The 13065-nt window shown below is 34.8% G+C and overlaps 1 protein-coding gene across 1 annotated transcript; it reads left to right on the forward strand.

Moving 5' to 3' along the window:
- Positions 1–384: 384 nt before the first annotated feature.
- On the forward strand, positions 385–2439 carry LOC132549225 (fibroin heavy chain-like). Its single transcript, XM_060213140.1, has one exon. The coding sequence runs from the start codon at positions 385–387 to the stop codon at positions 2437–2439; it is 2055 nt and encodes a 684-aa protein (XP_060069123.1).
- Positions 2440–13065: the final 10626 nt, after the last annotated feature.

Here is a 13065-nt window from a genome sequence, read left to right on the forward strand (position 1 = left end):
CAACCTTTCAATACAAATGTAGAATCAGGTGATCAGCATAGTCAAAATATGATTTAAACTGCAAAATACAGTTGTTTTGTCCACCTAGGACTAGCCAACGCTACTTGTTGAAGGCTAGGGGACGACTGAGAAAAAAAATCGGTCGAAATGAATGATGATGCTTCAACTGATATTTGACATGTTACAGGGATAATCCATTTCCAACATTGTTTTTTTTACAGCTACCGAAAAACCAGCTGAAAGACCTTTTTAAACTTCTATTTGTAGGGTGGGCTATCCAGAGGTTACGGTCCAAGTTACGGCGGAAGAAGGAGCTTCATGAGGTCATTTCCCAGGCAGAAATCTTATGGACCCGTCAGCAAGAAATCGTATGGACGTACAAGAATGGCACAGAATAAAGTCATTCCGTTGCCATTCGGGAAAACATGTAAGAAATATGAAATGCTGGTCTGCAAGAAATATACCAAAAACCGCTGCTACAAACGATGTGGATATAAGGGCTGCCATGTTGAATGTACTTGTAGCTGTCGGCAGAAACCTAGAAAAATTGTTCGACCACAAATAATTCAGAGGAAAAAGCCATTCATGACAGCTCCGAAACACATCACTGAGCATATCAATATATTACCCAGCAAAAGATCCATTCCAATGTGCGGGAAAAAAGCTTTCTTGAGATGTGCTGCAAAGAAAAAATCATTGCGATCTAACAACGATTGCTCAAGTAGCTGTATGATCAAGAAAATATGTGAAGTAGGGTGCGTCTGTAGCTGTATGGCCAATAACTTCCTTGGCCAAGGCGTGGGGGTTGTCGGTATATCTGGTGGGTTGAACGGAATCGGTGTAAACGGTGGGTTGAACGCAATCGGCATCAATGGTGGGTTCATGGATGGCGGATTGAATGGAGGTGTCGGAGTATTAGCCGCAGGGTTGGATTCTGGATTCGGCGCTGGACATGGACACTTAGATGCCTTAGGCGGACAAGCTGGCAAAGGTGGACTGAAGGAGGAAAATATAGAGGTCAAAATAGACGTAATGAGTGGCGGCAATGGGGCCAGCGGTATAGGCTCTGGGGTCGGTATATCAGGAAGTGGCTTAGGTGGCAGTCCTACTTTAGGTGTTGGAATAGGAGGTGTGGATGCAGGATTCGGCATGGGAATGGAGCCCGGACTACCTGTAGGTATACTTGGAATAGATCAAGGGTTCGGAGGTGGAAGTGATTTGTCGGGATTGGGAACTGAAGGGGCTGATATTGGATTCGGTCAGGGATTTGATTCTGGTCTAGGTATAGGGATAGATGCTGGTAATCAGGGATTGGGTGGTGTTGTCCAGGATCTAGGACTTCAAGACTTAGGTGGAATGAACGTGTTTGGTCTAGATGGATCTGCTGGGATCGGTATAGATGGAGGAGAAGGATTAGGAAATGACCTCGGAGTGGGAGTAGGAGGACTTGGTCTTGATTTTGGCTTCGGTGGTACAGGAAATGCAGGTGTTGCCATAGATAACAGCCTTGGACTTGGAGGACAACTAGATCCCAATTTTGGTCTTGATGGGTCCGGCCACGGTAATATAGGTGTTGGTGTAAACGATTTTGGTGCCGGAACAAAAACGCTGAGTGGCGGAGTCGGTGTATTAGACACCGGTCCAGGTGGATTAGGAGGTCCTGACCTTGGTCTTGGAGCTGATAAAGGTGTCGGAGGGCCAGGTATAGGCATTGCACAAGATCCTGGTCACGGGACTGATCTTGGAGGTCACGGATCAGGTTCCTCTCACGGCCTCGATCTAGGACTTGGACTTGATCTTGGTCTTGGCTCTAAGGCCGGTGTAGGAGTTGATTCTGGCTTCGGATCTGGGCATGGTTCAGGTCCCGGTATAGGAGTTGACTCCGGCTTTGGGCATGGCCATGGTTCAGGTGCTGGAATAGGAGTCGACTCCGGTTTTGGGACTGATCATGGTTCTGTTTCTGGTATAGGAGTCGACTCCGGTTTTGGGGCAGGTCATGGTTCAGGTCCTGGTGTAGGAGTCGACTCTGCTTTCGGACCTGATCTTGGTCTTGGGACAAATGTCGGTGTTGGAATTGATGCTCCACATGGAAGTTCTGGCTCGAGTGGTACTTCCGGTGTGGCTATAGGCCCAGATAAATTACAGGGATCTGGAGGAGGATTAGATTTAAGCGGCATCGCTCCGGATCTAAATCTCAATTTTAATGGACTCGGTTCTGATGCCAGTTCCGTGAACCAAGGCGGCCCAGCTGACCCGTTAGTATTTCAGGATCCAACACTTCCTCCTGGTGGTTCCAATAACATTGCAGTCTCTGATACGGGGATGAATAACTTTGGACTGTTTCCGGACATCGGTTCGCCTGGTTTCGGTTTAGATATGAACCCTGGTATAGACTTTGGATCGTCACCTCAAAATAATGCTGTCAACTTTCCTTTGTAAAATTTCAAACTAGAAATGATATGTAATTTGTAAAAACCTTTAATTTGTTCTTGCACTGATTTTTTGAATTATTATTTGATTCATTCAGGATTCATCAAAAAACTTTAAGGAAAGTATTGTTTATTATGTTTGGCTACAGCCTTCTTTTACAGGTAATGTGTCATTATGATACCATCATGACGTATAGAAAAGTATAAGGACCAAGGATATTTAACATCAAAATAAATAACTGACTGATATACGACGTGTATAACATAATTCAATGTTATTGAGCATCATAAGTTCAAAAGATTCAACAGAAATTATGTGTTTATTAGATATAGTTTCCTAAGAACCCAAACTCTAAACGAGATCTCATGACGAATTGTGTGTCTGCAGTCTGTGATTATAGATATCAATCAGGATATGTCTTGACTGACCTCAACGACAGGGTTTTTTCTAGTGTCGTCGACACATTTTTTGATAAGGATACATGTTGTACGTGTTGTTGTATGAATGGCTGGTTGGTCGGCAATATCATTACATGAATCAGCGAAATAATACTGGAACACATATCTATTTTGGGAGCGACCAAATTGTTAGAGAAATATCAGTTTTGAACAAAAATGAACGATATTGAATACGCGCATTTACAATAAATATTTTTTGAAACTGAAATTCACGCACGTGATCATATTTCAGCGCAATATCTTTACTGCGTAAAACGCTGAGATAAGATTACCGCTAATACAAACACTTTTTTATTATTGTAGGTGTCACAAAAACACCAAGAGAAAAACGTTAAAATTTTGATTAGGGTTTTGGTGGCATATACTGCAAAATATGACGGGATTTACATATTCTTATAAAACTTTCTTTTTTTTTGATGGATCATCACAGATGGTAAACAGATCAGAATAACGTTCAATATTGATACTCTATTCTATAATTCTATATTCTATGCTACCTGTTAAATTATATCAGAAATTATAATTACATCTATCCCTTTCGTCCAATATTCCAGTAATAAATATGATCGTTTTGGTCAGTATCATTAAAGGTTTTCAAGTAAGGATGATATATAGTAAAATTTGTTGATTTTCTGCTATTGCAAAAGTCCCCGTCGTTCATGATAAAGAACAAATTGTAAATTGCTTGGGAGAGAGCTAGTAACCTTTTATATCGGATGTAAGAGCATGTATTTAAAGATAAAAATTCAAAATATAAAAATTTAAACATAAAAGTTTGAAATATAAAACTTTTTTTTACTATTTAGGGATGTACGCACTTTTATTTGGAAGTGTTTATACAACATTGGCATCATTTGATAAGATGAGGAGAATTTGATAATGCTTTTACGCCAATGAATGTGAGAAAAAAATATAAGATTCATGAACGGCACATAAAAATAAATAAATGATACAACATATATCGTTTTGTGTATTATTTATTGAACATTCAGTACACAATTTCAGTATCAACCATCTTTCATTTGTCTGTATTTGGTATGGGATCTTGTAACATGTTTATGTATATTTAGAGTAGAACTTCGTTATTTCGAAATCGACAAGACAGTTGAAAAAAAAATTCGAGATTTCAGAGTATACGATTTAAGTGAGATTAAATGTTTGGTGAAAAGTTTGGCTGGGACAGACGAAATATTTTCACATAAACGGGATCTCTGAGTAATACGACTTCGCTATAACGAGGTTCGGCTACATTTATGCTAACCAGAATAGAAAACCAAAGAGGTGAGTATGTTCTTAACCATCAGGCACTTATCTCGCTATTGTCCTTCAATGGAAATAACTGCAGCCTTCCACCTAACTGTATGTTAACCGCAATGACTTCAGATTTTGTGCTGTTAGTTTTTGTATTTTCGATCCATTGACCGAGATAAACATGAAGATAGCAGCAGTCCTGATTACTCAACCATAGAGGTTCACATATAGCAGTTTATTCGATATTCATATGAGTTTTCTTAATATCACGATGCCTGACAGATAAACTCACAAAACAGGATTTGGTGAGAAGTACAAAATCTAGGTTATTATTGTTATTGATTGACAGCGTTATTAAAACTTCAAGTGGAAACTCTCTTACTTTACGATATGAAGTTGGACGTGTTTGGTGCACCTTAGTATGGCTGGTGATACCGTTAATGTTAGCTTTGTCCTTATCTGAGAAAGTGATATTACTTAGTAGAGTTGACCACGACTTACTTACCAAGCGTCGTCGGTGATAAAGAACACGCTTACTCTTCAGGAACACCTGATGTCATTGTCTATTCTTGACTTGTCGGGATATTAAATACTAACACTGGAATTAAGGCTAGATATGACAGCAAAAGACAAATATATTAAATAATGCAGGAATTGTATTTTTATGAAAAATGTTATTGGTTTGATTTTCCCCGAAATATACTGACAAAAATAATAAATCAACAGAGAAAATACTGAGTAAAATAAGATCTGGTCATTTTAGATGCCAAACTGTATCAACACTCCCTTTTTTAAATATACATCATATGGCCATTTGGGACACCTTCGTGATTCCTGCTCCTCTCCAAAGAGGAAATAGGTTTCGATAAACAAAATGACAGCGTTACTTTCTGTGTAGGCATGATGAAACAGATTCTTGTGTATGTTTGACGCAGCAGACTAAAACAGATGTTGACAAAGAGTGTAACAACAATACATCACTGTCCGAGTGACCCCTGGCCACCTTGTCCGTACACCTGAGGCGAACCACTGAGTATGGACAACACATTCACCTGTGCCTAATCCATCACTGGCAGAAAACACTATAATTAGGTCACGTCAATATCTCTGCAGCCGGTTGGTTTTTTCGCAAGGTGCTAGTATGACTAAGGTGAAGTTCCATTTGGATCAATCAGTCACCACCTCATTTTCAATAATTTAGCCTCAGTATCACTGTCGATTCCTAGAAGGACGAAACAGTTGTATGATGCAGCATCACTAAAGAGTCCTAGAAGGACAAAACAGCTGTATGATGTAGCATTACTGTCGTTTTCTAGAAGAACGAAACAGTTGTATGATGTAGCATCACTGACGAGTCCTGGAAGGACGAAACAGCTGTATGATGTAACATCACTAAAGAGTCCTAGAAGGACAAAACAGCTGTATGATGTAGCATCACTGTCGGTTCCTAGAAGAACGAAACAGTTGTATAATGCAGCATCAATGTCGGTTCCTAGAAGAACGGAACAGCTGTGTGAAGTAGTATCACTGACGAGTCTGAGAAGGTCGGAACGTTTATATAATTGGATTAATGAATTGATTGAATCTATTGTTAATAACTTTGCATAAAATGTGTTATTCACTTACCTGTCTTTTGTGTCATCCTCGGTATCACAGATTTGATTGTGCCACAGGGGATATTGTTGTGTCGTTACGACGTTTGACATGTTTTATAATCAAAATTAGCGGACAAAATCTAACGGAAGCAGTCATTTATTAGCGCCATATTCAATTCATGGACGTTTTTTTTTGGACAAAGTTTAGATAACATCAACATAAAACATTATAAACCGATGTGAATTGTTACGTATATCCTATTATTCAGCCATATGGCTTAAACTGATACTAGAATAAATGTCAAAGTGTTGACTGCGATTTCACGATACACCTTCAAAGTAAATATCATCGAAATCGGACAGTGTTTAAAGTTCAAATAATAAGGCTGCTTTCAAAAATTATAGCAACCTATCAAAAAAAAAGTGATTAACATAACGTTTCTAAACAAATAAAACATGATTAATTCATTATCTTTAACCACAATTTCGTTGAGTATTTGACTTGTTTGTTGTTTTGTTGATCTGGAAGAAAATTTCTCTCTTGAATTGAATCTGGAATATTGTGAACGGTTCAATGAGAAATAAATTTTAATGTATATATCATTATAGTTGTCTCTTCTGGGTTTAACGTCTGTATTACACTGGTGGTAACTGTTATTGACAGGTAAACTATGACGAGTGTTAAAGGTAGAAAACGACTGGCATCGATCTCGGTGTGATCAGGAATATTGACTGTGCCAATGTTTGATTGATGACTACAGGCTTCAATGGTGTTTATCACTGCCTACAAGAGGGTCAGACACAATACTTGTCAACAATCAGGGTTAGATTTTCATATCTCAATGTGTAAATATTTCATATTTTTTATCCGATGATTTCAAGACATTTATATTCTGGCCCATAATTATTGCCTTCTTAAATTACATTTCTTTCCCAAATCTGAAAATACATTTTATTGGGATCATGGACATTGGTAAGCCATTTTTTACAGATAATACAAAACACATTTGCCGTCAATCGTTTGAGATTATTGTGATTTTCTGGGGGTTTTTCTTGTCGTGGTTAATGAAAATAGGGAAATAACTTTAAAACGTCATCAAACCGGCAATTACATTTTTTCCAGTTAAGTATTGCCTTGAGTTGAGGTCAAATCTGTTATAGAAATGCTTTCATATTGACAATAAGTATCACAACTTACCATTGTTATATTATATCAAAGAGTTTTCCTGAAGTCAATTACTGACAGTTTTATTCCGTTTTATATTGTGTATTGACACCACATTCTTAGAATGATTATAACATGAGAACCACATCATATATTTCTTTCAGATCCTCTGTTATATTTAATAATCTGGTATAGATAAATTTTATACACAAAGCAAGATACGTATTTTCAGATCAGAAGACTTGTCATAAAATGTATGTTTAAACAAACAAGGAAAACGGAAGTTAGACAAGAATTTTTTGTATTTTATTTTCAAAGCAATTCTCGTTTTTAGAATTACAAACATAAGCATTCTTTTCAAGATTTGTTGTTGGAAAGGAAATATGATAAGAATATTTTAAGTAATGTTAAGGTTGTGTGTACATGCCTGCATCTATGTAATGTGATTTTATTTCTTAGTTATATGTATATTACGCACAAACACCTCAGCTTATAATAACAATGTTCTTTCTTATTGTAACACAATATCTATACATCAAAACGGTTAAAGAAAAATTGTATTAAAATGCATGTTTTCTTACATGTCATTTTTACTTACATTTTCAATTATTCAAGTAGTATAGAGCATGGTGCTGTCCATTTTACCCTTACAAAGATGTCAGGAGAAGATATTGTATAATATTCAATTTTATGTATATATCATGTTGTGAAGTTATTTCTGCATTATTCTCAAAAGTGAGCAAATTTAAATTTCAGAATAATCATGCGCGCTTGAGTTAAATAGTCTCACATGTACGTTATATCAAAATGTCCAATGAGATGTCTAAGATGAAATTTTGAAATTAACTCATCAAAGAACAGTGACCTAGTGTTTACTGAGAAATAACACCATCAGATTTTAATAACAATGTATCACTGAATTACTAATAATAATGAATTCACTGCAAAAAACTGCTTATTTTCTGTGCAGTATAGCGTTTCATGATGAAAATTCATCAAGTGTCATTCGACAATTTTTTTAATGAATTTGTACCTACGTAAAAACATCACAACGTCAAAAACGAAAATTCAAGACAGGTTTTGAAATCGCTTTACATTTTTGTTTTTGACCAGACGTATAAAGAAATCTACCGACAAAGGCATTTTAATGTTCTATAAAATAACTACGTATCTCTCATTTGACACGTTAAAAAGGAAACATATACTACATAGATTCTGTAAACACATATGAGAACATTGGTGGACTTTAACATGAACGTGATATACAGGACGAGTTATCTCCCCTGTTATATGATCTCGGCTACAAAAGATAATTTTCTCTCTATGATCTTTCCTGGTTTTAGCAGTATATTAACATTTAAAGGGGTAGGATTGACACAAATGCTTTCTTTAATAAAATAAACATTTATCGATAATTTTTATAATTATAGAATACTTTTAACCATTGTTTACTATATAATTACTTTTAAGTTTACAGACGTAATATGACATGTGCATGGCAATTAAATCGCATTATATATAAACAGCACAGACTTCTACTCTCATGTTTTCTTTAAATATACATATTAAACATGATTTGTAGAACTAACAGGCGAACCAAGGGCGATAACTAAGAAAACAAGATAACTAATTATACAGTGTCGAATTAACACATACACTCTCCAAGCGTTAATACTGATTCAGAGATTTGACACAGGAACACAAATAATCTGGAGTAGAAATTTGTACATAACACAACTTTAAGGAGACATGGTACATTTAACAGTTTGACAATACATGACTTTCACTCAGATTTTAGCTTTCTACAGACTAATTCTATACGGCTTAATTTAGTGTGTGTAGATAGGAAAATTGAAACTAATGTTAACATAAATTTTGTATTTCTGTAACATCACATTTATTAACAGTGAATATTGTAGTTCTCGTATAATAGGTCTCGGTTGCTTAAGTGTTAGTTAGAATTTACCAATGATTAGCAGATAATTCAAATTGTTTCCATAGTAGAACAAAGGGTGTTAAAAGCAACATTACTCCTACACATATATAAATCTGACCCACACAACGAATCTACAACTTTGAAATGGCGAAGAATGCTCCCAAGATTTATATTTCCACTTTCCACTAACCATTGGTTATCTTTTACTAGCATTTGAACAACCGGGTCCTGATTTCTAAATTACAGATGTCATGAATTTAAAAGAGCTCTTGATAAGATAGTAGATCTAGTTGTTGAGTACAATGATATTTAGAACTGCAGATTTTGTAGTAAACGACTTTGATAATCATGTATTAAGCAGCTTTTTGATACCATATTTATAAACCGTAAATTCGTTCATTCTATTAAATATGACATGTAATAACTAAATGTTTGGTAGTTCTTTTACACGTGGTTTTCACGTGTACTAAATGTTGATTTTGAATTTCTGTAACACCACTTTTAGTTACTTTAGATATATGTCATCTTAAACCTTTATACGGCTATGCTCTGTAGACAGGACAATGGATAGTAACATCCGGTAATATTACGCCTCTGCATTAGATGTGTTACTGTGAAATCGGTGTCCAGATCTGAAAATATACCAATCGTAAAACAGAATGATTTTCAATTATAAAAATAGGTTCATATAATGTCAAACAAGACATAAAAAAACCCATTTCATATGAAAAAAGGTTCCTTTTGTTTTAGGTATGATAGTTTAAGCACCTCATTTGGAAGATGGTAATAGGAATTAAAATTTTTATGGTGAAATATTGATGTGCAAAAATGTAATATGGATTAACGAAAATTAAAACAGGAATCACTGAAAGCTTATCACACAAACGTAAAGTAAAGGAAGGTAGTGTATTACGTTGCAATAAGGAAGCACTGGAATATTTTAGATTTTTGACGTGAAAATAAAATGTAGATGAATTTTATTCCTTAAAAGAACTTTTTCTTTTGAAATTTAATCGTATTTTGTGGAGTATTTCACATGTTGCAAAATAATCCATAAAGTATCAGTTGACTATTCAAGTGGATATATTGTAGAATTTTCAGACTTTTTAGGATATAAGACATTCAAGTATAAATTTCAATGTCAATGATCTCTTCATCAAAAATCCCTATTCTGATGGGTGATCACAATTAATTTAAATTGCTCACTTTAAATACCGTTAGTAAGACTCACTGCATAGTTCCCATGACGACACAAGCAAATCTAATTTTTGTTTTAGCATGAATTTGAGATTTGGGAACATGACCATTTGAACAATATCAAACGAACTCAATGCAAACATACAGGATTAAAAAGGATGCATTACATCCGTAAATCAATCATCAACTGCGTTGCTAGCTTATGTATTTTTGAGCGCTAGAAAACAGGGTAGAATACTGAGTTTGAAGACTCTGAAATACACACAAGTTAACGCCATCATTTAAAGTGTATGCACTTTCGAAGGCCTGCAAAAAAAAGCCCCAAAATGACTCTAACAGAAAACACTGTAAGACAGACTTCGTCTTGTGTATGTAAAACATTTCGAGCAGCCAACTTTGAAAATAAAAATGCTTTAAGAACAAACAGTTCCAAGGAATCTGAAGACTTAATGATGCATTATCTCCCAACAAGTCACATGGAATCTCCGAAAAATATACTACGTTTGAACTTCCAACAATAGTTACAAAGATTGTACAAAAAAACCTTCAAGTTGATAGTATCTTTTGATAGAACGTTCGAGTTAGACGCGTCATTGATGCTAAGAGCCCAACTTTTGAAGCTCAGGAGGAGAGTTCACAAGCGATAGAGATAAAAGTCAAACTCTAGATGGAGAGGTGTACTAGCAACAGAAAACAATTACAGAAACTTACTAAAAAAAGCAGATACATCTCTTAACCAATTAACTATGTGAATTTACAGTGTTGATCAAAGAAATTCCTAGACAATGTGCATGTGTTATCTTACAACAGAAGTGAGAGAAATTCATTAAGTAAATTCTAAACGTTAATTTATAACGAGAATCATATAAACTGTTAAACAATTTACAGAGAAACTCACAAACAACAGGTAAAATAGATTATCAGGAAAAGTAGAAATGAACACTTACAATGGAAACAAGAAAAAATTTCCTACAAAGTAAGCAATCAAAATTACAATAGCAACCAGAGGAACGCCCAAACAACATATATATGCAAATTTACAGATGGAAATAAAATATATTCCAAACAAAATGCAAGTGTAAACTCTTATAACGGGAACAAAAGAATGGTCACCATTATCACACAAATGTACACGGTGGTGACAAAGTAAAACTTCTAAGAGAGATACCTCTCATTGGAAATGTCTAAAGGCAATCAAACACATTATGTTCTGTAGCCGAAATTACAAACAGTTTTGATATTTTGTACTCGCCTCTTAAACACTTCTTGATTTATAGGTAAATAATTATGAGAATGTCTTTAAAATGATAAAAGCAAATATGATTTACGAAGAAAATATTTTATAACTGTCGCATGTTTCGGATAAATTTTGAAAAATACGTTTGATAAACCAACATAATACAACACGCTCGACCAGAAATTAGACAAGGACGATGTCATTAGTGCCCCGTGTTAATGACACATTATTAGACAGGGTATTCTATTTGCATACATTACAGGCAGTTAATTAAAATATAACACATGTTTTATCATGATAAACTGGATAGCGCGGGTTTATTGTGGTAACTCTATGTATGACATGGCGATATTAATGTCAATTATAGTCATGCTTGGACCATACTAATTAGTTTGTGCTGTATAAATTATATCCTGATTTATGTACTATTCGTCGAAATTAAATACAACCAACAGAATGTTTATAAATCATTAACAATTAAATATATTCCAGTGCCCATCAACAAATATAAATTTTCTTTTCTTAAAGGGAGTTACAGATAATCTGCTGTTTGAAAAAAACAGTCCCCCAATTCTCAAGTCAACATAATCCAAACTCAAATCCATAAAAATATGACAAATATGAACAAAAGAAAGATCTACACGGCGATTTGAAAGAAAGTACAAGGAGAATGAGTGTTCCGGAAGAGTAAGCGGCTTATCTTCACGCTTTACCAGAGAGAATGTTTTTTACAGAGGTCTAGTGATGTACATGTGTTAGCGGTTATGTGATATATTTCATATCTGGATTATTTAACAATCGTTACTGATGAGCGGTTGAACCATTACACTAATTTCCTAGATAGAGTGACGTTATGCTTAGATCTTTATCTTGCATTAGTGACATAGTTGTATTCAAAATATTTTCAAAATCAGAATGCATATTTTCTGTCTTTTCATTTTCGTCGTAACTCTTACAAATAAATTACAAAAAAGAAAAGATTGAAAGGTGAAGAACTTTTGGACCTAAACAATAAGACTTATTTATATAAGTTTATACATATATATTCGATCCCCAGTTTTCTTAAAACGCGTGTGGCATTAACAATATAGGAGCTTAACAACATTCACGAAGGACATATTAGATTTCTGATGTAATTCATTCATTATGTCGCTCTGCTGCATCTTAGTTATGTTCTCAAAGCTACTATTAACTTACATGAGTTATTGTACAATATTCCTATGTCATCACGTGTTAACGTTTTTATCATCGATGTCAACCAGACATGATAAATAGACACGTCGAATGTTTTACTTTCAAACCAATATATGTACATACAGGTATCATATCCTTATTATACTATATGTGCATATCGCTCTTTTATATATAAAAAATACATTCCTTCAAATGAAATCAAATATCATTTAAGACGTAAAATACAGCTGCACGACAACGATGAGTATGTATATATCAAAACATACATTATATATCTATGTATATCTCTCTGAGCTTGGTCGTTCGTTTTACAATCTACCGATTAGCATTATGTTACAGTTCAGCAATGCTAGATAACTAAATTATTCATTGTTATTGTAGTAATAATACATATCAATATTTGCTATGTCTTTATTATCATTTATACAAATTATCATTTTCAGCTGTTCGAAGACCGTACAAAAGAGACACAACTAAGTAGTACCTTTCAATACAAGTTTAGAATTAGATACAGTAGAGACAGATTGTTAAACTAACTGCATAATGCGGGAGTTACGTCCTTCCCAGGGCTTTTCATAGAGGCCAATGGTTTCATTGTGAAA

Source organism: Ylistrum balloti, unplaced genomic scaffold, assembly GCF_031769215.1.
Source record: "Ylistrum balloti isolate Yb309-2 unplaced genomic scaffold, AGI_CSIRO_Ybal_v1 Utg370050, whole genome shotgun sequence".
Classification (NCBI taxonomy): domain Eukaryota; kingdom Metazoa; phylum Mollusca; class Bivalvia; order Pectinida; family Pectinidae; genus Ylistrum; species Ylistrum balloti.

Bases quoted from the DNA above. Each gene is read 5' to 3' on its own strand.
- LOC132549225 (XM_060213140.1), top strand. From the start codon at position 385: ATGGCACAGAATAAAGTCATTCCGTTGCCATTCGGGAAAACATGTAAG.